The 27,228-nt window shown below is 40.6% G+C and overlaps 1 protein-coding gene across 1 annotated transcript in view; it reads left to right on the top strand.

Annotated features, from left to right (window-relative positions):
- Window positions 1-6: 6 nt before the first annotated feature.
- Window positions 7-27,228, top strand: part of KCNMB4 (potassium channel subfamily M regulatory beta subunit 4) — a 37,501-nt gene continuing 10,279 nt past the window's right edge. Inside the window, exons 1-2 of the mRNA XM_004675897.2 lie at window positions 7-370; window positions 19,156-19,283. Coding sequence (XP_004675954.1) covers window positions 35-370; window positions 19,156-19,283 — 464 coding nt within the window. The 5' untranslated portion in view covers window positions 7-34. The remainder of the gene's footprint in view (window positions 371-19,155; window positions 19,284-27,228) is intronic.

Raw genomic sequence — 27,228 nt, 5'->3', positions numbered from 1 at the left:
GGGGGGAGCGCGCCAGCCGCCGGAGTGGGGGGCGATGGCGAAGCTCCGGGTGGCTTACGAGTACACGGAAGCCGAGGACAAGAGCATCCGGCTCGGCTTGTTTCTCATCATCTCCGGCGTCGTGTCGCTCTTCATCTTCGGCTTCTGCTGGCTCAGTCCCGCGCTGCAGGATCTGCAAGCCACGGCGGCCAACTGCACGGTGCTGTCTGTGCAGCAGATCGGGGAGGTGTTCGAGTGCACCTTCACCTGTGGCGCCGACTGCCGGGGCACCTCGCAGTACCCCTGCGTCCAGGTCTACGTGAACAACTCCGAGTCCAACTCCAGGGCGCTGCTGCACAGCGACGAGCACCAGCTCCTGACCAACCCCAAGGTAAGGACGCCCCGCGAGCAAGCCTCGGCCCTGCGGAGCTCTGGAGGTTTGGGAGCGTCAGAGTTAGACCTGGCTGGGGACGCGCGACCTCCGAAGCTGTACTCAAAGCTGGAGCTGGCACGCCCAAGAGCCTCAGGCTCTGGTCTCGCGGAGCGGTTGATGTACCCCGAGGCTTTCTTTGCACGCCTCTCTTGCCTGGTTTCAGATTTTGAGGGCAGCGCCCAGGTCTGGGCGGGCCGCTGCAGGACGGGTTTTGGGGAAATGCAAGGAGCCCAAAGTTAACTTTTCCTTCTGTTAAAACCAGTGGGTAGCGGGGACCCACCTACTGCGGAAGCAGTGGGCTTCGACCCCTGCTAGCCAGGGAAAGCTTATCTCAGGAGGTCAAGGGTGTCTTTTAGCACCTTGACAGGTGACAATTCCTTGCCTTTTTACTCGAGACAGCCGTTTTCAACTTGGAGTCCAACGGTGAGTTTTTGAGGTTTGACAGGCGACGATCCTGCGAAATTCGTGTGGGTTTATTTTGGGAGGCGCCGAGGGGTCCTAGTATTCACGAACAGGTTCTCAAAAGGGTCTACGAGGAGTCTAGTGACTCTGCGTGTCTACGGACTATCGGGAACCATCTGGAGAACGGTAAAACCCTGGAAATAGAACACCCTCTGTGAAATGTACCGAATATTCTCTCCCTGGCAACTTTTTTTTCGTTCTCACGAGCCAAAAAAGAAAAGAAAAGAGAAAAACCTGGTTAGGACTCGAGGGATAGAAAGCAGAGAGAGGGAGACTCAGAAAATTGTTCCCAGTAGAGGAAAAACTTATAAAAAGCAGTGTCCTGGGTCTGTGAACTAATTCAGCTTTGTAGTACACCTGGTTCTACAAGGATTTTCTCTTCTTTCCTTGGTCTTTTTTACTGTCCTTGTCGCTTCACTCTCAAAGTAAAGGTGTTTGTCTTCAGTAAAGTTACTGACACTGTCCCTTTTTGTAAGGACTGTGTGTGAGGAGCAAGCAGGGAAACAGTCTGGAAGGGACTGAATCTTGTATACACAGGGAAGATGTGACTAGTTGACATGCTTAATGCTCAGGGATTTCAAAAGAAATCTAAGGGGTTTCAAAGCATCACTTTTTGTCAGGATGAAACCATTATTATGAAAGAAAAGCGTTAAGCACTAATAATGATTTAGAAATTGTATGGTATACCATCCTTTAGGAGGTGTTTTAGTTGATGGAGCATTACTAATTACTTTAAAATAATTTGTCAATCACTAATAAATCATGCAAAGTATCAGTAAATGGCTAATGTCTAAACAAGATACTGAAAAATTTGAATTTACTACAAAAAGGCTATTTTATAATTCCAGGCAATTTTGAAGACTGACAGATGACATAAATTGTGATTTTTAAGACATAGACTTATAAATCACTTGGAAACATAATTTTAATGTAGTATTAAGATTCTTTCTTTCTCATTGTTGCAAATCATCTTTCTTTCAGTGCCAGTTCAGATCCTAGCAACAATGGTTTTGAAGAGGTATCCAAACAAATGAATATTTTACAAAGTGGTCAGGATAGTACAGAACTGAAGAAAGATATATTTATGTTACACCCCAGTCCATTCAGTTAAGCTTTCTACCCAAATATGATTGTGTTGTAACATTTATGGAAAATAAGTTTACAGTTACCTTTCTACTTTTGAACCATTAAGTGTTCAGTTTTGAAGTTCTTGTACAGAAAAATTCAACATAACCAAAACACAGTGCCAGAGTCCAGTCCGTGGGCAGGATGTTTCCTCAGGGTCATCACAATTAGGCAAACTTCGTTGCCTATACCTGGAGCTTTCTTTACCTTCCCTTACGGCTTGATTGAAAACCTAAGCCCCCCACCCATCCTCTCTGTAGAATAGATTCCTGACAGTCCTGGATCCTAATCTTCTTTAAACTTTTCTTTTTAATGTCCCGCTACCACAAGAACCACACTTAGAAGTCCTGTCCTCCTCCCTGGCATTTGCTGCATTAATAAAAGTAAACACTAGGAAAGAGGAAAGAGTATTGCAATGTTTCTTAGGCCATCGAGGGCTAAAGAAGATAGTGTGAATAATTTTGATCTTTGACAAATAATTTCTTTTAAATACCTTTTAGTCCTATTCAACTTATTTTTGGTTTTGAATCATATTCCTACGTCTAAAGTATTCATTGTATCTAATCATAGATAGAATTATCTGCAGGACAATATACTACTCTGAGAATTAACTATAGCAAAATCTTAGGGCCCACTTCCGCTTGCCGATATTCCTTTCACCACATTGTATGTCTTTGTGACTCAAGAGTTGTGCCGGCCGAGAGTATTAGCTCACCACTGTCTGCCCCTTTGGTTCATCTGGGGAACTGAAAAAGAAATTGTGATGCCTGCATCAGGCCTCAGAGATGGGAGCTTGCACTTGGTTAGTCCTGGGCATTGGTGTTTGTTTTGTTTTGAATTTCTACAAGTAATTCTAACACAGAAAGAATAGAAATAAGTGGCTTAGAGGACTCCCTGGTGGCACAAGGGTTTAAAGCACAGCACTGTGAAGCTATCCACAGCCAAAACAGCACAGATCCCCTGCCAGGGAGCTGACCCACATGGCGCAGCAGACCTCTCCTCCTCTGCTCCCCTGCCCACTGCTCCCCTCAGCACTGTACTTCATCAATCAGCCTGTTCTATTCCACTTGTCTCTGGTGAATCCTCTCACCCACTGTACCTCTAGCCTGTACCCCAGTTCTTGCATGCATAAATTACAAATCTCAAAAAAATAGTGGCTTAGAAAATGCATTAATCTTTTCTGCATTGTGACTTATATTTGTGTTTCTAGGTTAAAGGGTATTACATCCAACTGAGTATAGGGAGCTAGTGTAAAGTGGAGATTTGAGGGAATTCTGAAAGAAAAGAAGAAAATCATGTTAGTGTGGAAATAGTCATTTAAAATTGGTAAACTTAAATAAACTTATGCAGTGCCAGACATATGCTTTTGTATTTACACATTGAATGACCAAAAAAAGATTTGTTAAACCTGACCTCTTACATGGGAAACAGCATAGAGTGGGTGAATGTTGATTTTGAGATGTTTTTCTTTTTTTTTTCCTGTATCATTCCAAATTTTAATATATGTGCTGCCAATGTGAGTACTTGAGGTATTTTTTTTTATCTCCTATAAAAATAACTAGAATCAAAGGACAAATTCTCTAAGAAGTCAGTACCCTAAAAGGGAGAGAAATGCATTGAAGAGAAGAAACACAGGTGGAACCAGAAGAGGCTTTAGGCTTTAAGTGTACCGCTTGAAACTAATTTACAAGGCTTTGTGGATTAGGGTAACTTTCTTGGTATTCTTCACATCATACTAATGTCCCCTTCTCCCTCCAACCTGCAACTCCCTTTGTAGATGGTATAACCTGGTGGTGTTAATTCCAGCACTCCATCCGTGGAGAATAACCCTTCAATGTGATATACTTCGTGCCCTTGGAAAGTACATCATAGCAAAAACAAAGTAAATAGGTTAAATTGTAATGACTGTGCTTCCATCATTAGTGCTCCATGAAAAAGTACTTTATTATGGTTTTGTCATTGATGATTATATTAAATAATTTTTGGTGTGTACATAAAACTCAGTTCTGCAAATACTTCTTCAGTATGTATTATGATCAACTAAATCGACAAGAAACAAAAGGACACACAAAGAAGAGTTTATTCATGTGCACGTGTTTATTAAACATCTGCTCTGTCTGCATTTCAGGTTCTGAGACTAGAATAGAGATCAAAATGAAGTCTCTGTCTGCCGTGTGTTTACATCTTCAAGAGGGTGACAGACACATTCACAATGTAGTGCTATGTGTGTAAAAAACACTTGAGCCGCATGAGGGTAGACATGATGGCAGAGGGGTGCTTTGCATATGACAGCCAGGGAGGTGACATTGACACAGAGACTCAGAACACGAGGGGCGCAGTGTAGCCTAAAGCACATGAAGGAATGAACCTATCTGCGGAGTGTACCACAGCCTGAAGAAACAGCAAGTGCAGAGGCTGGGAGACAAGCGACTGCCAGGCCTGAATGAGGGTCCTTGGAGGGGCAGTGAGGTGGGACCATAGAGAACAGCGCAAGAGCACTGGAACTTGAGGTTAGGACTCTACAAAACATGAGAAGGACTTTGGGTTCCATTCTAAACATGATGATAGACTGACTTTAGGCAGAACTGAAATATAATCAGATGTAGACTTTAAAATGTAAATGTTGCCTCTGGCTGCTGAGTTGAGAATAGAATTCGTGTGCGTAGATGTGAGTGTGCACGTGCATGCAGGTGGAAACAGCTTGCTGGTGCAGGGTGAGAATGCAGAGCTAAGATTGGGAACTGGAGGTCCAATGGGTGAGGGGAGCATGGGGAAAGGCTGCTGAGGGTTTGGAGGTGAGGGGTGAGGGGAAGGGAGCAGAGGATGACTCCAAGGTCTGTGGAAAGCACCACTGGGTGATAATTTTACTAGATGGGGAAACTAGAGGAGTCCTGGCGTTTGTACGTCCTCTTAACACACGTCCAAGTGAATATAAGCCACCTCTGTGGGTTTCTCACCACAGAGATCATTATCTAGCACATGAGGTGAGAACACAACTATCAAATAAGCCAAAAATGTCAGATTCCATAGACAGGCTTAATCTATGAACATCTTGAGGAAAAAGAGTACAGGAAAAGCTGCTTGGAGAAACACTTGCCATGGAATTTTGAGAATGAACAGTATTTTTACCTTGGTGGAAAGGGAAAAATGGGAGGGAATGAGAAGACCATCAAGGAAGAGAAAACACCAGGTCAGAGCTGTGGAGCTGTGCAAGGGTGGGTTGTGATCACCCCATGCTCAGCAGCTACAGTGTGACTGGAACACCGGGCGCAAGAGCAGACTCGCGAAGGTGAAGCAGGAGAAAGAGTTGGAGCCAATGATGTCAAAGTCCTTGATAATTGTGGTGGGAAGGGTAATCCCCTGCCACCCTCAGGAGTCCTCATCCTAATCCCCAGAACCTGTCAATATCTTGTTACTTGGCAAAGGGGAGTTAAAGTTGCTACTCAGTTAACATTAGCATAAGGAGGTCATCCTGGTCAGCTCAGTGTTAGCACAAAGCCCCCATGAGTCTGAAGAAGGAGGTCAGAGTGGTGCAGTTTTATAAGGACTCTTTGGCCACTGCTAGTTTGGAATACAGAAGGGGGTTACATCCAAGGCATACAGGCAGGTTCCTCTCCAAGCCAGTGGATTCTCCCTTAGAACCTCTAGAAAGGAATATGGGTCCAGTTGGTGTTTGGATTTTTTAGCTCAGTGAGCCCCATTTTGGATTTCTGCCTTCCAGAGTTGTAGGTAGTGAGTTTGTGTTGTTTTAAGCCATCAAGTTTGTGATGTAGCAGAACAGGAAAGTAATAAAAGAGCCAAGGAAGGTTTCTGTGTTGGTGACTGATATGACAAGATGGAGACTTGGTCAGAACTTATTAACATCTATCTATACATTATAGCTCTCTGTCCAAAAATTAGGTATCTAAAACACTAATCAGAATTTGTATTACTTTTTTGGTACTATCCCAATATAGTTTAGTGATAGTTTTGGGGAATGCATTTATTTTATCACAGAGTTGTCTCAGCTTTATAAAGTTTATTATTGTAAACTGTTAATATATTTTGCTTACCTAGACTGCTTTTGGCACTCATTCATGAGGTTTTATTTACCTTGGATTGTTTTTATTTACACTTTTTGGCAGAGCTTTATATTCAGTTTAGTTCCTCGATAAATAGTATTTTTATATGTATAATCAACCATATTTACAGTTAAAAACTGAGCAAGTGATTTTTATTATTGCATAGTTGTCATGTTGTACCTTAGTGATTCTCTAGGGTACATACATTAGTATAAAAATTTGTACTTTTGAGTAGTGGCATCTTTTCTTTTAAAATAACAAGAGTTATAAATTGAAAATCTTGTGTTTATAAAATTATTTATTTTTGTGACTACTTTGTACATAAACAAATTCAAACTCATTCAAGTATTTGCTTTGTTCAGTTTTGGCCACTAGAAGGTCTCTGTATACACAAGCATGTTTGAAGGACTAATCACTCATTTAATTCTTCTTGATCATTCATCTAACTGATTGCAATAGAGCAAGTAGACTTTGAGCCTTATCCAAGGTCCAGTTTACTAGTTATGATCTATGTTACAGCATTATATATATTGATGTTACATTTCACTAGAGTAAATTAAAGTCCTAAATCATAGAAATTTAATCTAGTTTTTTCCTATATAAATACATACATTTGTATAATTGTCTTTATCAATACAGCTTTATTTTAGAATAATTTTAATGAAGGGAAAACCAGATAGTAATACTACTTAGTGACATGGGCCACATCTTCAAAATGCATCAAAATTTATCGCCCCCCCCACCCGCCCCCGCAATTTGCTTCTATCCTGGACTATTGTACTATTGTATTTCTGTCTATGTTGTCATCATAACATTCTTTGCCACTCTCCTGTAACAGGACATTGTCATTTACTTAGATTATTTCAATATCTGTCATAGGCCACTTTCTCTTCCAAACCAGTGGTCCTCAAAGTGTGATCAGTGAACCAGCAAATCAGCATCATTTGTGGATTGTGAGAAATGTGCCTTCTCAAGTTCTATCTTAGACTTCCTGAATTAGAAACTTCACCCCATTTTCTGATTTTGTAGGTTTTTGTTAAAGTCAAGAATTTATACAGTAAACAAACTATAACGACCAAACTGTAATAGGTGAAGAAAATGAAAAACTATAAGCAACAGTTCTAAGGAAGTCAAGAAAGAGAGCAAAAGAAATATGGACAGGTGGAATCAACAAATAAAAAGCAGATTAAACCAAAATTTATAAATAATTACATTAAATATAAAAGAATCAACTCTTCCAATGAAAAGACAGAGATTTTAGAATGGAAAACACAAAATGAAAATTGTGCTGTTTTCAAAAGTTACACATAGAACATAAGATAGAACATAAGACTACAGAAAGATTGACAGATAGTAGATGGGAAAATATGTATCTTATAAATATCTACCAAAAAATAAGAGAATTGAAAACTAGAATACCTTTAGTATAAGAGGTAGAAGTGTATTACTAGAGATAAATGGGAACTTTTCATAATTATAAAAGGAAATCAGTCCAACAGAATATAACAGTTCTAGGGAGGTACCTGAAAATATAACTTCTACATACATAAAATTAAAACAACTCAAAGAGGAAATATAAAATAACGTGTCAAAGGCAGCATTTACGAATTGAATGAGTAAATGATACATGGACATTTAACAATAGATAAATAAATTTGATACATACTTCACACCCACTATAACAAATTCCAAATAGAATGAAAACTAAATGTGAAAAGAAAACCATAAAACTTTAAAAAGATGGCATAGGAAAATGTCTTTATGAAAAAGACTAACAAATATTTTCTAAAATGAGGCTTAAACAGCAAATTGTAAGAGAAAATGATTTATAAGATGAGCACATTAAAATAGTTTCTATATATTTAAATTTTTTGTCAAGTGAAAATGTAAACTACACATTAGTAGAAAATAATGGCAAAATAAGTAATCAGTGAACAAGTATCAAGAATTTATGAAGATGTCTCTAAATCTTATTGGTGAAGATTTGAGAAAATACAAGTCTCACTCATTGATGGAAAAATACTCACTGATTAGAAAAATAAACATATTAAAAATGAACTATAAGGCCCTCCCTGGTGGCATAGCGGGTTCTAGCACAGCACAGAGAATCTAAAGCCGCTTCCGCATGAGTTCGATCCCCGCCTGCCCCGGAGGTGACCACATGGCGTGGCAGACCTCTCCTGACCCGCCCGCTGCTCCCCTCAGCAGTGTACTTCGTCCATCTGCCTGTTCTGCTCCCCACTCTGTCTCTGGTGAAGCCTCTCACCCGCCCCTGCGCCTCTGGCCTGTACCCCAGTTCTGTATGCATAAATAAATAAATCTTAAAAAAAAATGAACTATAAAACTGACAAAACCAATAATTTCACTTCAAGGTGTTTATCCTAAAAAATTCCAACTGTAAAACTCTTAGGGAAAATAAAAAGGTCAGTCTTTCTGACTTTGATGTTGGCAACTTCTTAAATATCAATAGGACACAAAAAGCACAATCCACCCAAGGAAAAGTAGATAATTGGATTTAGTCAAAATTAAAATTATTTGTGCTTCAAGGGAAAATACCAAGAAATCGAGAAGATAACCACAGAAAGAGAAAATATCTGCCAACCATATATCTGGAAAGGGCCAAATACCTGAAATATGTAAGGAACATTTACAACTCAAAACAACAAAGGCAGATAACCCAATGAAAAACTGGGTGAAAGAACTGAATAGATTATTTTTCCATTAAAGATATACAAATGGCCAATCAACACAGGGAAATATTATCAAACAGCATCAGTTACCAGGGAAATGCAAGCCAGTCCCATATTAAGATACCATTTCCAATCTTTAAAATAGCTGTATTTTAAAAATATTTATTTATGCATACAAGAGCTGGGGTGTAGGCCAGAGATGTAGGATGGTGGGAGTATTGGGAAGAGACAAAATGAGGAACAGAACATGGGCACTGACTGAAACACACTGCTGAGGGGAGCAGTGGGCCAAACAGAGGGGGGTCTGCTGTGCCATGTGGGTCACCTTTCTGCCGGGGGGGATTGAACTTGTGCTGCAGTGGCTGTTGTTAGCTTCATAGTGCTGAGACTTAACCCCTTGTACTACCAGGGAAGCCCCTAGAATGGCTTTTTTTTTTTTTAAGATTTATTTATGCATACAGAACTGGGGTACAAGCCAGAGGTGTAGGGGCGGTGAGAGGATTCACCAGAGACAGAGTGGGGAGCATAACAGGCAGATCGAAGAAGTACACTTCAGAGGGGAGTAGCGGGCAAGACAGGAGAGGTCTGCTGCGCCATGTGGGTCACCTCCAGGAACCGGGATCAAACTCATGCTGAAGTGGCTTTAGCTTCTTAGCGCTGTGCTTTAACCCACTGCACCACCAGGAAGGGCCTAGAATGGCTGTTTTTAAAAATATCAGTCTGAGTAGAAAATGGCTCCCCACCAGCCAGGCAGCCCTTCAGGCTTCATCTCCTGTACTTCAGTCTCCATCCTCTTGCTGGGCATGGGAGGAGCTTTGTTGATACTCGAGATAAGCATCCAGTGTGGAGGGTTTGTTTATTACTGTAAGCGGACCTTATACTAACGCCACAGCCGCTGCTCCTGTAGCAGAGCTGAAGGATGAGAAGAAGCAGAAACCCGTGGGTCCTGGAGGTGTTTCCAAGGCTTTCCAATCTTCAAGGCTTGTCCGATGGACATTTTGAATAAATATCAGTAACTGTTTGGGAAACAGCTACCTCCACCACCATTCTTAGGCTTCTAAATCTTTTGTAGCAGTTTCGGCCTGATAACATACCTGCAGTTGTCCCTGGTTGAAACGGCTGTTTTTGTTTGTTTTTAAGATATGGCTTCCTTTGAAAAGGAACTATGACATGTGTTGTATTTTATAATAAGACAGTAACTTGCATTGGAGACCATGGGAAAATTAGAACCCTGATACGTTGCTGGTAAAAATGTAAGAAATACAGCCACTTTGGAAACAGTTGCTAGTTCCTCAAACACATAGACACAGAGTTACGGTAGGACTCAGCAGTTGCATTCCTGAAGAAGTGAAAACCAGTGTCTATACAAAAGCATGTCTGCAACAGTTCATGGCAGCATTATCTGCGATAGCCAAAAAGTGGAAACAACCAAGGCCCATCAGCTGATGAACGGAGAAATAGTATGTGCTAGGCCATACAAGAGGTGTGATGCAGGAATGAAATGTTGACACACATTGAAACGTGAGTGAACTTTGAAAACATACCAAATATAAGGAGTTAACCACAAAAGAAAAATGTGTTATATGATTCCATTTACATGCAATGTCTAGAAATAGGGAAATCTGTGGGAGGATTGGGATTGATAGCTAAAGAATACAGGGTGTCTTCTTGAGATGACATAGACCTTTTTAAAGATTTATTTATTTATGCATCTATACAGAACTGGGGTACAGGCCAGAGATGTGTGTGTGGGTGCGTGTGTCAAAGGATTCACCAGAGAGAGAGTGGGGAGCAGAACAGGCAGATGGAAGAAGTACATTGCTGAGGGGAGCAGGGGGCGAGACAGGAGAGGTCTGCCACTCCATGTGGATCACCTACGGGGCAGGGATTGAACTTGCACTGAAGTGGCTGTGTCTAGCTTGTAGTGTTGCATCCTAACCTGTTAATACCACCAGGGAGGGCCAAATTTTGCCATTTTTAATGTAAAAAGATGTCTTAATAAATGCTATTAAGTTTGCCCTATTATTTAAAAACACATATATTGAAAAACTGTTTTCCAAATAAAACTTATTTGGAAACAAATAAAAATAAAATTAAAAACTTTGATGTGATAAGAATTGTAATGTATAAAAATAAACTGATGATACTAAATAAAGTTTGAGTAAATATATACTTAATTTGGGGGGATGGAAAAAGCCTAGAGACCACCAGGGCAGAAATTATAAAGGGATACACTGAATTATTTAATAACATAATTAGGAAAAACATTAACATTGAACAAAAAATGACAAATGTAGAGAATATGTTGTAGAGAAACATATGTTGACCCAAAACTCAACATGTGAAGAATGCTTAGCATGAAATGACCATCTCTAGCAGAAAACTAGGCGTCATGGCTAATTTTATGTGGCCCAGATGTGCAGATAACTGGGGAAAATTATTTCTGGACATGCCTGTGATAATGTTTCTGCAGCATTTGAACTGATAGAACCAGTAAGTGATAACTTTATGGCTTGCTGTGACATGACAGTGGCACATGCGGTTCTCAGGCCTGTGGACTCAGACTGGGACTTCATCATTGCTCCCCTGGCTTGCAGGCCCAGACTTGGATTGAATTATAACACTGGCTTTCCTGGGCCTCCAACTGGAAGACAGCAGGTTGTGGGACTTGCCAGTGATCCAAACCCCCATAATAAATCCTTTTTTATATTCCAGATAGAGAGAGAGAGAAAGAAGGAGATAGACAGACAGACAGACAAACAGACAGACAGACAGACAGACAGACAGACAGACAGACAGACAGACAGACAGACAGACAGACAGACAGACAGACAGACAGATAGATAGATAGATAGATAGATAGATAGATAGATAGATAGATAGATAGATGATAGGTAGATAGATATATAAATAGGGAGAGAGAAAGATAGTAAACAGACAGACAGATAGATGTCATCCTTTTTATTCTAGGTTTTCAGTTTATCTCCTCAGTTTTTGTCTCCATTTTCACAGAGATCTTTCCTCCAGGGGCATCTGTGTATGTCTTTGTATCTCCTCCCTCTGATTTATTTATGTATACAAGAACTGGGATACAGGCCAGGTGAGAAGACAGAGTGGGGAACAGAACAGGCAGATTAACTGAAATACACTGCTGAGGGGGGCAGCAGGTGAGATAGGAGAGGTCTGCTGTGCCATGTGGGTCAGCTCCCTGGCTGGGGGATTGAACTCTTGCTGCAGTGGCTGCGGAGAGCTTCATAGTGCTGCAATTTAACCCACTGTGCCACCAGGGAGGCTCTCTCCCTCGGATTTCTAAAGATAGCCATTGGCTTAACCCTAAATATTATTGCTCTCATCTAAACTAACTATATCTACAAACACTTTTTAGGTGAGATCACATTTTGTAGTGTTGAGTAGGCCTGAATTGGAGGGAAGAAACTGTTCATCCTGCTGTAGTAATACCAGTCCCATTAATACTATTTCTGACCTTTCATCCTAATTGAAAAAAAAAAAATTATGGCAGTGTTGAAAGAGGTAGCTATAAATAGATTTCTTGCAGTATCATTTAAAACATATGATACAACCTAAATGTCCAGTAATACAGTGCTGGTTATAAGAATCAACACAGGCGTACATTTCTGATGAGATACTATGCGTGAAATTACATTGTCGATATAGATTTTTGACATAGAAGGATGTTTGTGACATGCTACTGACAAAAACGTAGGCTGTAAAACAGTGTGATCCCATATTTCTCAAATAAAATGTGTTTGTGTATATATGATATGTGTGCACAAACCAGTAATTTTCCCTTTGACTACTTCCAGCTTCTAAAATTTCTCCTATGAAGGTGATTTACTTTTCTAATGAGAAAAAACAGGAATGTTACTTTAGGCAAAATGCTCTGTGAAACACACAGGAAAACCTGAATAATACAACTGGGTAGATCATTTAAGCTTACACTGGAGCAACCATGGCATGTGCACTTACGCCCCCGCCTCCCTGTGCCCGCTGACATCAGCTCATGGGTGAAGGGATGCAAAGTCCCCTTCCATGGTCTCCACTTCAGGGACTATCTTCTGTGTCTCTGAGCAGCTGAGGCACTCCCATGCACACAGCAGGTACTGAAGCCCAGTATAGTGGGAAAGGCTGCAGCAACCCTTTTCTGGTGTCTGATGTACAGGAAAGTGTTTCCCTGCAGGCCAGTGATTTAACCTCTTGGCCCTTCAGACTAAGAATTATAGAGAATACATATAATGCTCCAATAAGCTATCATTGATACATACTTACGGAATAATAAAACCTTGGCAATTGCCTTGGTAATTACCAAGGTAACTCATTGATAAAGAGTTTAGGAACTTTGTCACCAATGTCATTTGTGATATGGAGGCCAACAGTAGAGTTTCTGATCTCTTAGGTCGTCTGCCGTGTCCATTCCTTAATCTTCACAGCTGGTGAAAACTACTTAGACACATCACTACAGGTTATATTATTTTAAAATATCAGTATAATCATGAAGCTCTTGGAAGTCACGAGCACCATTCTTACTGTATCATAGATAGACTCATCCATTTGCTAGGGAGAGGGAAGATACACCTGTACCCCTCAATAGAGAATTGTCAGTGTCACATAAGAACATCTGAGAGAGTTTAAATGTCAGTGCAGGGCCCTCCCTGGTGGCACAATGGGTTAAAGCACAGCACTAGGAAGCTATCCGTGGCCACTGCAGTCCACTCCCTGGCCAGGGAACTGACTCACATGGTGCAGAAGTCCTCTCCTGCCTCTCCTGCTGCTCCCCTCGGCAGTGTATTTCAAAGTCAGTCTGCCTGTTCTGCTCTCCACTCTGTCTCTGGTGAATCCTCTCGCTCCCTGGACCTCTGGCTTTACCCCAGTTCTTGTGTGCATAAATAAATAAATCTTTAAAAAATAATAATAAATGTTGGTGCAACCACCTTTGGAAAATACATTCTGCCACAAATAGTAAGCATCAAGTTTTCAACATTCATCCATTAATCCAGGTTCTGGTGGACTTTCATGGACAGTGCTTGTTGATCTCCTTCAGGCAGAAATGATGTTTGTAATGTTTTGTTTTGTTTTTTAAAGATTTATTTATTTGTACATACAGAACTGGGGTACAGGCCAGAGGCTCAGGGGCAGTGAGAGGCTTCACCAGAGACTGAGTGGGGAACAGAACAGGCAGATCGACGAAGTACACTGCTGAGGGGAGCAGCGGGCGGGTCATGAGAGGTCTGCCGCGCCATATGGTCACCTCCGGGAAAGGTGGGAATCGAACTCATACGGAAGTGGCCCCAGATTCTCAGTGCTGTGCTTTAATCCGCTGCGCCACCAGGGAGGGCCTGTAATGTTTTTTTAATGTTGAATATAGACATAGTGAAGGTATACAAATAATGCCATCAATGTGGCATATATGAGTGCATGCAGAGCATTTAAGGCTTTATTTCATTTTAGTGTTCTATTTTGTTATAAGAAGATTGTCCACCTCAAGAATTTAAAATGGCCTTTATAAACCATTGAACGCATTTTAACATGTACTTTCATTCTTGAAAGTGTTAGTTTAAAATTATGGATAGTTTAAAATTATGATTTGTATATAGCTTCAACTCCTGTATTTTTATTTTTGTAATTCTGAAACTGAATGATCCCCAGCCCCAGAGGTGACCCACATGGTGCGGCAGACCTCTCCTGACCCTCCTGCTGCTCCCCTCAGCAGTGTACTTCGTCGGATCTGCCTGTCCTGCTCCTCATTCTGTCTCTGATGAAGCCTCTCATGGCCCATGCACTGCTGGCTTGTACCCCAGCTCAGTATGCATAAATAAAGGAATGAATGAATGAACGAATAAATAGATATTTTTTTAAAAAGTTGATTCTTAGTCTTACTGAATCAGACTCTCAAGAGGGTGGATCTTTGTGAGAAACAGTCCGAATTGTCTGAAACGTAATTTGCTTAGCAATGCTCTAGGGTGGACACTTCTCTTTATCTGCCCTCCCTGCTCTATGCAAAGAGTTCATATTACCTTCTGTTCTTAGATAGTTTTGCTTTTCACATTGTCTAAGCCATTTTTTTCACCTTCAAATTCTTTTGTAAGATTATTTTCATTTAGCAGTCAGAAATGGCATACATTCTAAAACTACCTGCTGTAGAATTCAAATTTTCAGTTGACATACAGTTGCCTGTGTTTGCTTTGGCTTATTCATAAAAAAAGCATGTGTATGTGCAATTAACGCACACTCCAGGCATGTGAAACATTATGGAGATAAATGACCCAGCTAAACTTTTATCCCACAGTGCTTTTCTAGTTGTACATCCAATTGTCCAAAATGTCCTTAAAATTACAAGTCATAGCTGAACCAGAGATGTCTTACAGAATTTCAGAAATAGAGGATAAGGCTATACAATTTGACTAGGTTGGATTCTAGTATGAAATGTCTTACGAATTTATTTTCTAACCAGATGTACTTTAGAAACTACTTAATCAGCTAAAACCATTCTAGTACTGTGTTTTTTAATACTACTTTCCTTAACTAAGTGGAGTCAGAAAAGAAACTGGAGAGAAAAATCCATTTCTCCTTTAATAGTTCTTAGAGAATGCCTAACACAGAACCTGGTCCCCCAATGTTTAGTTACATAGAACACGTGTTTTGTGCAATTTTTTTTAAATGACTCAGTTGAGGAAGAAAGTGAATTCTGCCCACTCTTCCTACATGATTGAAATGCAATCCTTAAGACAATTATCACAAAGAACCCATTCAAAAAGTGTTCTATTAAAATACTAATCCATTGTGGTAGGCTGAAAAAGATGCTATTATCAATCTTGATAAACTCTAAAATAAGATAACGGACAAAGAAGTAATAATAAGTACATGATCAAATAGTCCATGTCAAGTAATGACGGTATCTTCCCTTAATAGACACATGGGAAGTCTTTACGTCAATATATTCGCAGTAGCCAATGCAGTTCTAACAACTTTGTTCATGAATGCAAAATTCAAGTTTTATTCCCCAAAAGATAGGTATTAAACAAATGGATATAATCACATGCCTCTTTTTCTCCTGAAAAAAGGTGATTTCATGCAAGTTTAGGCAGCATATGACACAAACACTAGTGAAGGTTATTCAGGCGATAATATTAAGAATTAGAAAATGCTGCCTTTGCAAATGAAAAACAAAAAGGTCAGAACTGTATAAAAACTTTTCTCCAAGAGAATGCTCCTCCATGTTCAAAGAGATTGTGTCGTATCACCTAGGGGAAATTACATCTGTGGCACCAAACATCAACCGTAGAGCCAAATTGAGACCAGAGGGAACAAATACTTCCCTTGAAGTTCTCTGAGGATATAACAGAACTTGTGATGATGATGATGTACATTTTTAAGAAAGATTTATTTATGCATACAGAACTGGGGTACAGGCCAGTGTACAGGGGTGGTGAGAGGATTCACCAGAGACAGAGTGGGGAGCAGAACAGGCCGATTGATGAAGTATACTCTGAGAGGAGCAGTGGGCGGGTCAGGAGAGGTCTGCTGCGCATTGTGCGTCACCTCCAGGTTGGGGATCGAACTCATGCGGAAGTGGCTTTAGCTTTTTAGTGCTGTGCTTTAACCTGCTGCGCCACCAGGGAGGCCCGTACATTTTTTTTTTTTTTAAGATTTATTTATTTATGTATACAAGAGCTGGCGTGTAGGCCAGGGGTGCTGGGCAGGTAGTGGGGTGGGGGTGGGGGGAGAGGATTCCCCAGAGACAGAGCGGGGAGCAGAACAAGCAGATCAACTGAAATACACTGAGGGGAGCAGCAGGCAGGTCAGGAGAGGTCTGCTGGGTCAGCTCCCTGGTGGGAGATGGAACTCATACTACAGTGACTGGCATTGGCATACCTTCATGATGCTGATACTTTAACCCACTCTGCCACCAGGGAGGTCCCCTCTTTTTTTGTTTTCTTAAAATTTGCATTGAGGTAAGTTGGCTCATATTGTTGTTTATATTTTGGAAGTATAGGAGCAGTTTGGAAGCTGAGGAATCTACATCTTTCAGGTGTGGTTACCGCAACGCACCCACCGCTGACATCTACTGTGCTCTCTCCGCTTTGTGAACGCCCCTATCCCGTTATACTTTCTACCTCTGTATGGGGTATACTCATTACAAAAGGGCCTCTGATAAATTTTTAGGGTTACACACCTTCTGGCTCTACCTCTAAATCTAGAAATTTCTCCTTCCTACAAAGAGTGCAAACAGTTGGCAACTATTTATACTCTCACTTTATGAATTAATTGACCATGACATTAAAAAAAAGTTTTACTAGAAAGAAGGGAATATTCAGCATAGTATAAGACATTAAAAAAATCACAATATTAAGGTCTCCTTATTTCCTAATGTGAAATACAGACACCCCCAAGAATGGACCTTCCTCGCTGTGCTTTGCTGGTTGAAACAGTTAACTGAGTCAGGCTTCCCAGCCCCTCTCCAGTGGAGGCTCTCACCTGGGAGAAGTACAGCAACAGAGCTGTAGTCCTGTCTTCTACTGGGCCCATTCTCAATATGCCTCAAAGAATAAAATCACTGAAGTGTAGAGGTAGAAATTATTTTGGAGAATAAGGATTCCATTCCAGAAAAGGGAAATAATTTATTCAGGATCAAGCACCAAGCAAGTAATCGGCCAGAGCCCTCGCTGACACTGTCCGTCATATTCACACACCAACTGCTGTTTTAGAAGAAACTCAGAAATCAACATTTCACAGAAACTCTTAACTTTATATTATGGTTATTAATAGAAGTGGAACAATATGTGCAGAGGTTAGGTTGTGTTTCAATAACTAAAATAATATTTATGTTTACACAACATGTTGCGCATTTGTTATATAAATATAACCAAACATAACCAAATTATTAAAATTTGAAATGTGTTTATGTTGTTTATTTTTAAATGTTTAACCACTGTGAAATAGATTCATCATCTTGAATAAAAATGTATCTCTGTGTTATTAATTAGTTCTACAAGCATTTTCAAAGCTTCACAGTTACCAGGCCTAGTTCTAAGTGTGAAGGTGCAGAAATAGGAGAGCCGTGTTCCCATGTTGCCGGCAATTTGGGGAGGTGGACGTAAAACCGAGGGCAGTGACAGAGATTCCCAGTGTGATCACATGGGGCGTGACACCTGTGGCAGCACCAGTGAGGGGTGCAGTGCAGTCAGAAAAAGAAGTAACACCTGAACCGCAACATCAAGGAGGGGAGCTCAGGAAAAGGGGCATCAAAATGAGGGAACAGCAGGTATCAGACAGGTAGGCGTGACAGCGGGTGGCAGACTTGGAAGCAGGTGTTTCTATGTGTCTGCAACCTGGACTTAAGTGAGAGTGAGGCAGGTGGGCACCAGGTCCCAGAGAGCTTTGTACGTCGTGCTGAAAAGTTTGTATCTTACCAGAAAAGGGAAGGTGTTCACATTCTATGCTCTAAAATAATTCAATTCAAATTATCCTATAAAACATGTGGATTTTTCTGGTTCTTAATATCACACACCATGTTCATATGCCTGGGAATAGAATGTGATAAAATCACCAGAATCTAATTGCAGCTGGAGCACTGACCTGTCGATTTCCTCATCTATAAAATGGTGATCATTTACAGGGCTGTTGTAAGAAGTCTGTGCTTAAAGGCTTGTTAAGCATTAAAAAGCAATAACTGCAAGGTGGTGGTGTCTTCATGGTCAGTGCCATTATCACAGACCATACTGGGCAAAATGGATTAGACCGAGACCTCCTTGTACATAAAGAGTTAAGAGCAATTTTCTAATTCTGCCGATCTGCATTGCTTAGAGTAATCAAGCTCCACTGGAGAGAACTGCTGTGTAAGAGGCATGTATAGGCAAAGCCATTGGTTAGAGAGATGCGCTGCATTGATTAGTACTTGGAGAGGAGCTTTGCTATTGATTCTGTTGTCCAGGAGAACAGATCAGGAAAAAAGTGGAGCTTCAACAGTTGAGCAGCAGCATCTGGGAAGAGCTGTGAGCTTGATTTATTAGAGGTGGGAGAGGAAAATATCAAGGCACATATTAATAGACAGAAATTGGGGTAAAAATTAACTCTTACCTCTGCTGATTTCATACTCAAAAACAGACAATAGATTATGCCCTAAAATCCTAACTGTTTACACTATGTCCTTATACTGTAATGACTGAGGATATTTTTTTTCCTGTAATTTTGTTATTGGGATAGTTTCTTGTAATTATGCCAAATTAGAAATTTGATGTATAGTTGAGTGATTTCAGTTTTGTTATATTAAAAATTAAGTAGGTCAAAATTGAATTTACTATCTGAATAATGCCATCGCTATAAAAGTGGACTAAATTTGAGTATCCTATAGAATAATAGGTTTACTTTCTGTGTTTTGTTCTGTTAGTGTTCCTATATCCCTCCCTGTAAAAGAGAAAATCAGAAGAACTTGGAAAGTGTCATGAATTGGCAGCAATACTGGAAAGATGAGATTGGGTCCCAGCCGTTTACTTGCTATTTTAATCAATATCAAAGGTAAGCCAATATTTACATGTGCGTATTAAAATTGTTTGTAGCCTGGGTAGTTTATTACACTAATAAATCATAGATTGTGCTCGCTTGACAAAATACAAAGCACAGAAATAATCTCCACTCTTTTAGCATGTGATTAGGGAAGCTCCCTTTTATGCCATTGGGTGGGAGGTATGTAAGCAAGCTGACAACCAAAAAAAAAAAAAAGACAAAACTTATGGCATAGAGCTTCCCTTCTGGATACATCAAAAAGTGCCTTCAGATGGGAACTAGTGGTGCCCTGGAGAATTACAGACAAAACAATAAACTAAACAATGTACAGATCTGTCAGTATTTAGACTGCATCAGATCCCTACCTTTCTGTTTTGGGAAGTGTAAAGGAAATGAATTCACAGCACTTAAAACCATACTGGAGAGAGGGCACAAGTTATGCACTTGAACAAGAGCTCCTGAGACTGGTACATCGCAGAACACCAGATTACTCTTAGTAATTTAGTCATCAAATTTTGTTGAGTCTTCACTACTCCCTACTGAACATCTGTTCTTGGATGTTCCACAATTGCCTCAGGTCTTTTTCCCTATTCTGTCTCTTGGTGACTAGCACCATCATCCAGTGGTTGCTGAGGACAGAAACCTGATTGATTTCTTATACTCTGCAACTTTTGACTCAGAGTGATATTTCCTTTTGGACTCTGTAACTTATTTTCATTGTCATGTTCTTTTTACCTCTGTAATGACTCTTCTCTGCCTTCATTCTGCCACTTGTAATTCAGATCCACTTTGTTTCTCAACACTATTAAGGTAATATTAGTAGATTTCTAGCAAGGGCTTCCAGAAAAGGATAATTATCAGATGGTTTCACTTATATGTGGACTGTAGAGAAGCCAAACAAAGGGTCAGAGAAAGACAAAGCTTGAAAGCTGGCCGAAGATGTGAGGTGTCCAGGAGAGGAGTGGGAGAGGTAGAGGGTAAGGAAGAGTAAAAATGGGGGGGACAGGGGGAGTGGAAGCACAAGAGAATATGGTGATGGATAACTGGTGCTTTGGTGGTGAGAGGACTGTGGTGACTACACCTGACAGGAGAAATCATATATTGGCCAAAAATTAACAAGGGTATGAGCAATAAGAAGAATGCATACTGGGAAGATGTAGGCCATGAAGAAAAATGGCAGGCTCTTGAGGCCCTTCCCATTTAAGTTACTGGGAGAAGATGAAGAAAGAGTGGCTAAACTATGAGAAGAAAGTCAAAAAGACTATCTTGGAATGGGGATGGAAGGGCTAATCAAAGAAAACTACTAAGAAGTAATGATGGGTTTTGGTCATTACAAGTCTGTTCTGATTCTTGTGAAAACAGTCTCAGAGTATATGGGGTTAGAAACCATTTTCTGTTCACCTGAGATGAGGATGTGAAGGCATTCTTAGGTACGGACTACTCTTTCAAGAAGTTTGCTGTCACTGGAAAAAGAATCTGGGGAGAAAGAATTTGGGAAATTGAGAAGGAAGCAGGAATGGCTGGAAAAATGAGCCTGCAATAGCAGAACTGCTGAGGAAGAGAAAAACGTTGAATATAGATTAGAAGTAAGGCAAAAAATGAAGTACACCCTGAAGAAAGCAACATAGGCTGAAATAAAAAGTTAAGAAATAGGAGTGTGTGTGTGTGTGTGTGTTTATGTGTGTGTGTATATATATATATATATATGTTTGTGTGTATGTATGCATATATGTATACGTGCATATATTTATTTTCTTTTTCTTTTCTTTATTTCTCTTCTTTTTTAGGAGTCTGGTAAGAGGGAATAAGTATCAGCAGTCAATAGATTAGTATTAAACCCACCACTGTCTGAACCCAGTGATCTGGTTTCAGATTATGAATGAGCTTGAATTTGCAGTTGGAAACAAATAGGGACACCAGGTTATTTTAATAAATTTCTCCTCCTACTCTCCCCAAACTCAGGCACCAATTTCTCTTCCTCCCCCAGAAAGGTTGCCTCCTAGGAGGTCATGAATTCCAAATGTCCTCACTGCCCTTCAAGAACTACTTCTTTAGAATAAAGACACTGGCTGTAAAGAACTAACTACGTTATATTCCAACTGTGCTAACTTTAGTGACAGAAAATTTAAGCCCATTGTCCTTTCCTCAGAACATTGTACTATCCTCATTGTCCCATTCCCAAACTGGTGGGCTGTGGAGAGAAATCCCCATTCCATTGTCAGAAAAATTCACGGTATCAGCCTTTTCAAACAATTCTCCATCTGGTTTTTCCTTGAGGAGACCATGTCCCACTGCCAAATTGTTAGCATTTAAATAGACGTTAGGGGTGATCTGTCACAACCCGACAGCATAGGAAACATGATTTTAAGTGACTCCAGGAAAACAGAAGTTGGGAGTTTGGCTCTTGATCATGACATATGCAAGAGGAAACAAGAGCACTCGTTGGAGGTGTGAAAAATGGCGGCTCCCTGGTGTCATCAACTCTTCGTTCACTTTTTACTACTGCAAAATATGAAATAAAAATAGACATACTGTGGAGACACCCAGATGCTCTTGATAAGATGAACTTTATATGTAAAGTAACCTTTTGATTTCACTCAACTGCAGGAAATTAGGGAGAATAGGGAGAGAAGTTTCCATTTTTAAGAAAAGGATGTTATTTTTAACATCAAAGACCACAGTTATTGGAATCATCATGGTTTTTTCACTGTTTAAGCCTTATTGAGGGAAGCACTACTCAAGAGTAGAAACTGCAGTGGTCAGAGCAGCCCCAACTGGGAAGGGCCATCCCCAGAGGCCACTCCTCCTGCACTCCGGGAGGATGCTGATGACATGCTCAGAGCCTGGCTCTTGCTACATTCAGCTCTTTGCCTGTCTCAAACCTGGGGCTCACAACTACTTCCAACGTGTACATTTTTATTTGACTCGTTTTTACTTAGAGAAGGGCATGCTAACCTTCCCTGCCCCATTTTTTCATCTCTTGACCTTTGCTTGGTTTATCTTTTCTCAGCAAAACTCAATCGGTTCCCCTTAATCTTCCGAAATCCCATCCCATTGTCAGAAAACTTCTTTGTAGTGTTAGCCTTTCCCAGCAATTTTCCTTCATCTTTGTCCCTCTGGCGTCTCCTGGAAGAGGCCACGTCCTTGGGAAATGCTTCTTCATTCCTCCATCCCCTTTGCTGCTACCGGTCAGGCAGCATGATCAGTATTTATATTTTTTGAAATTTTTCTCTTGTAAGTAGTATAGTGCTCGTCTATCTAGATTTCCTTTTTTGAAATTTCATTTTATCCAGAATGGATAGTAGTCCACAGAATGCACCAAGAACACTAACACCCACACACACTCATCAAGTGAACAGATTCAGCCACACCCCCTGTAAAGTCTCAGCCTGGCTTCATCTGGGTTGGGGCTCTCGGTATTGCTTATAGGTGGTTGAAATATTCAGCTGGTCTTTCAACCTTGGCCTTGATCTTGTCCATCACTCACACTAGATTAGGTTTTAGTTTGTTCTATTTTAGTTCCACTTTCTTCATGACACAATCCTTGATTAAACTGTTCTGTCTTCTTATTGTCCATTGGCTGAAAAAGTGTTCTTTCATTTCCACCTTCAACTTCCACCATCTAGTTATGTGCCACTCATGTGAAACAAAATCAAAACAACACGGAAACAGAACTAGACACAGTCCTTACCTTCCTGGGCTTAGAGTCTGTTGTTAACACCACTAGACAGATAATGACAAAGGTAAATGCTGTGAAGGGTAGTTGAGGACTAGTAGGAGATATTATAAAAAGGTGGGATTTAAAAAAAAAAGATATTTATTTCTATATAAAAGAAGTGTAGGCCAGAGCTGCAGGGAGTAAGAGGGCTCACCAGAGACAGAGTAGGGAGCAGAACAGGCAGATCTACTGAAATACACTGCTGAGGAGAGCAGCAGGCAAGACAGGAGAGGTCTGCTGCGCCATATATGGGTTAGCTCCCTGATGGGGGACTGAACTCAGGCTGTGGAGGTGACAGCACTGAGACTTAACCCCTAGGCCACTAGGGAGGCCCCAAGGGGGGAATCTTGAAGATCTGTTTGAGTAAATCTTAATTTGGTTGAGACAACCAAATTTTCAAGAATCTACTAGGTTAAAAATGGGAGAATAATATTTCAGATGAGATCCTACCATTTCAATGACTGAGGCAAGGAAGAAGTTGGTGAGTTTTAGAAATTGAGAGTCCAGCAGTGGCAAAGAAACTGAGAGGGACAGAGGAGAGTGTTGACACTGGAGCAAGATGCCAGTTGGGTTTAGATTCCTCTGAAAGGTACTGAGTGGCCAGCGCTGGGCTGAAGTAGAGGAGTGGAGACCTGGTCTCACTTAAATGTTTTTTTTTTTTTTAAGATTTATTTATTTTTGCATACAGAACTGGGTACAGGCCAACCAGAGGTGTAGGGGCGGTGAGAGGATTCACCAGAGACAGTGGGGAGCAGAACAGGCCGACTTAGAAGTACACTGCTTGAGGGGAGCAGTGGGCAGGTCAGGAGAGGCCTGTTGCAGCATGTGGGTCACCCCTGAACTCATGCTGAAGTGGCTTTCGCTTCTTAGTGTTGTGCTTTAACCCGCTGCACCACCAGGGAGGGCCTCACTGAAATGTTTTAACTGTACTTCAGCTGTCCCAGTCACCCTGGGTTACTTTCTGCTTCTCAGGCTCTCCTGCTGTTGCCCTCTTCTCTCTTCTTAACTGAACACACTTCACGTTTTTTATTTCTGGAAATTAGCTCACCACAGTGGCTATAGGACGCCCCTGGAACAACACCGGTAGCCTGTTTGGTCATGGGAGGGCTTCTTCCATATCTCTTTGTGGAAGGGGCAAGTATGAGGTGTGGTGTGTGAGGCCAGTGTTAAGATGGCGTGTGCCTAAGCCATGCCGATTCCCATGAAGGATTTCCCTCCAGGGTCCTGGCAGCCTTTGCTCACTCTTCACATGTAATTACTTCTCCTGCACCCCCACACTGCTCTGACCTTTGTGACCTGTTAGATGGCTAGTTGAACTAGTACTTGTTCCATTTATAGGTTATGAATTCATCAAGGGCAGCAACCATGTGACCGCCAGCCCCTGGGTCCCACTTCTCCTTTGCGACTTATTCACTGTGACTGGCTAAATTGCACCTTCTCAGTCTTGGTTCCCTCATTTGTGAAGTGAGGGCAATCTTATCCATCTTGAGGGCTTTTGAATATGATCTCTGTCTGCACAATAGGGAGCACTTAATAAACGTATGTGCTTTTCCTCTGTTGCTCTGTAAGAGCAACTACAGTTTCTAACTAGGGTCGAAACAGCTAACCAGTAAACAACCTGATTATTTTCACTGATTGGAGGTTATTTGGTATTAAGTTAATAAACAGTAGGGATTTTATTAATGAGTAAAGCAATAGAACATGTGAAAATAATGTGAGTATGTTGTTAAATAACATTGATAATGTTGTGCCTCTGATACTGAACAAACATATATTTTAAAGTTTAAGTTCATTGAAAGTATGTTTACCCTGCAGTATGTAGTTTTAAATTAAATCTGCCCTTAGCATTTTAGAGAAAGATAAACATAATGGCCAGAGCTAAAATTGGGTAGAGTGCTTTGGCAGAATACAGTTTGAAAGTCATTAAAATAGAAGATTAAAAGCAACCGATTAGAAAGGGACTGCTCATTTACTTAAGGCCCACTTTATCTATAAACTTGATAGAGAATGACAGGTTAAATGATCTCTAAGATTCCTTTAAGCACTCAAATTTTATAGCTTTGTGATTTTTGGATTCTGAAGCCTTGTACAATTATAATCGCTGAAGATGCTAGATAAAATCCTAATGGTAGAAGTGAAAGGAAATTAGCAAAGAATGAAATGGTTAACAGTCTGGAGCCATGTAATAGAGAAGCAGACAGTCCCCCTACTTCAACAGTAATTGAGTTTCATAATGATGACACTGAGTCATCATAAAAGGTCAAATATGGTTCCACACACTCTCCTTAGAAGGAAAGGAATATGTATAATACATTTTGGGGAAACATTTTCATCAATAATATTTTCATATTTTTATTAGTTTTTTATTCAACTTAAAAGATTAAGCCTCAGTTATTTGGAAAATTTGCTTCCGTGAATATATTCTCCTTCTCCACAAAAATGAACAATCTCCACTTTAGGGACTACAAAGTCCTTCTTGCCACAAAATGGCTTTCATTCTTTCATGGTGTTATTCTTTTCCATGTCCTGGACTTCAGCCATAAAATTTCTGTCATTTCATTTACTCTTTCATTTATCCAGCAAGCATTTATTGGTAACCTGTTGTAAGTCAGGCAGTAGAGGTCAGAGATAATAAGACTATGTCTCTAACTTCAAGGGTCTCACTGTCTAGTATAGAAGACAAACGTGTGAAAAAGTACCCAAAATGCACTATAGTAAATGCTTTACGGACGGACGGATGGATGGATGGATGGATGGATGGATGGATGGATGGATGGGTGGATGATACATGGCCTTTAAGAAGTGGAAAGAGAAAAGTCTTCACAAAGGAAGAGTGTGAGTGGAACTTTAAAGAAAGAGGATGTTTCTAGATGAATGAAGTCTAGGGAAAAGGGATTTTAAGTGAAATAATAGCATGTACAGAAACATTAGATTTGAACTATCATAGGCACCCGGAAGAAATATAAAGAACTTCATATGCTTGGAGGGTGCATCAGACAATGCTGAGCTTCTGTGATAGTCACATTTAGCCTTTATTCTCTCTGGGTGTGGGGTAATGACTATCGTGAAAAGACCAGGCTGATGGCTGCAAGGATACTTGGAGGAAGTGATGGAAGAATGATGTATTTGGGATAAGGTGAAGATTTTGGATGACCGAGTCACTGTATACAAGGGATGAAAAGAGTTTGACCAAAGGTAGAAAAAAGGAAAGGTAGGGCAGGAATGAACCTGAGACTTTAAGGAAATGGAATCCACAAATTTAGAGATGCACATAATGTATAATTCAAGTTAACAAGAAAATAAAGGTGGCCCTTCCTGGTGGTGCAGCAGGTTAAAGCATAGCACTATGAGGCTACCTGCAGCCACTGCAGCACCGGTTCAATCCCTGGCCAGGGAGGTGACCCACATAGCACAGCAGACCTCTCCTGACTCGCCTGCTGTTCCCCTCAGCAGTGTATTTCAGTTGACCTGCCTGTTTTGCTCCCCACTCTGTCTCTGGTGAATCCTCTCACCGCTCTCCCCTTCCCCACTGTGGCTATACCCTAGTTTTTGTATACATAAATAAATAAATCTTTAAAAAAGATTTATTTAGAGAGAGAATAAAGTTGGATCACTCTGTCATGGGTGAAGGTATTAGCGACAAGATGAACTTTCTGGCATGACTTTTGCTTCCCTCATATAAAACCACTGCCTCTCTTTTTTTCTACTTTTGTCCTGGTGGAAGACTGGCTAGATGTGGCTTGATGGCAGGAGTGCAGATGCCACTGTGTTATTCTGAGGTCAGGGCATAAGAAAAGTAGAGCAAAAAGGCAGAGAGAGCCAGGTTCCCGGCACCCTTGTTGAGTCACTGCCCTGACCGGCCTGCCTCTGGATTTCCTGTTAGGTGAGGTGTACACTTATGTGTTTAGATGTGTGTCACTGAATACACTTATAATCAGCGTGGAAATGTTGATTATAGTTGATTTTTGTAATGTTTTTGCATTCATTTTTTACTTAGAATATTCTAAGAACCATTTTTTTTCTAAGAACAGATTTTTCTTAAATATATTTAAACGTTGGGTTTAATCAATTGGCTGCTGAATTTTTCCTCGTTTTTTTTTTTTTATATTTATTTATTCATATGGAACTAGGGTACAGGCCAGAGATGTGGATGGTGAGAGGATTCACCAGAGACAGAGTGGGGAGCAGAACAGGCAGATCGACAAAGTACACTGCTGAGGGGAGCAGCGGGCGGGTCAG

Source organism: Condylura cristata, unplaced genomic scaffold (genome assembly GCF_000260355.1).
Source record: "Condylura cristata isolate star-nosed mole 26May11 unplaced genomic scaffold, ConCri1.0 scaffold00004, whole genome shotgun sequence".
Classification (NCBI taxonomy): domain Eukaryota; kingdom Metazoa; phylum Chordata; class Mammalia; order Eulipotyphla; family Talpidae; genus Condylura; species Condylura cristata.
This window is presented reverse-complemented; position numbering and strand designations above follow the sequence as displayed.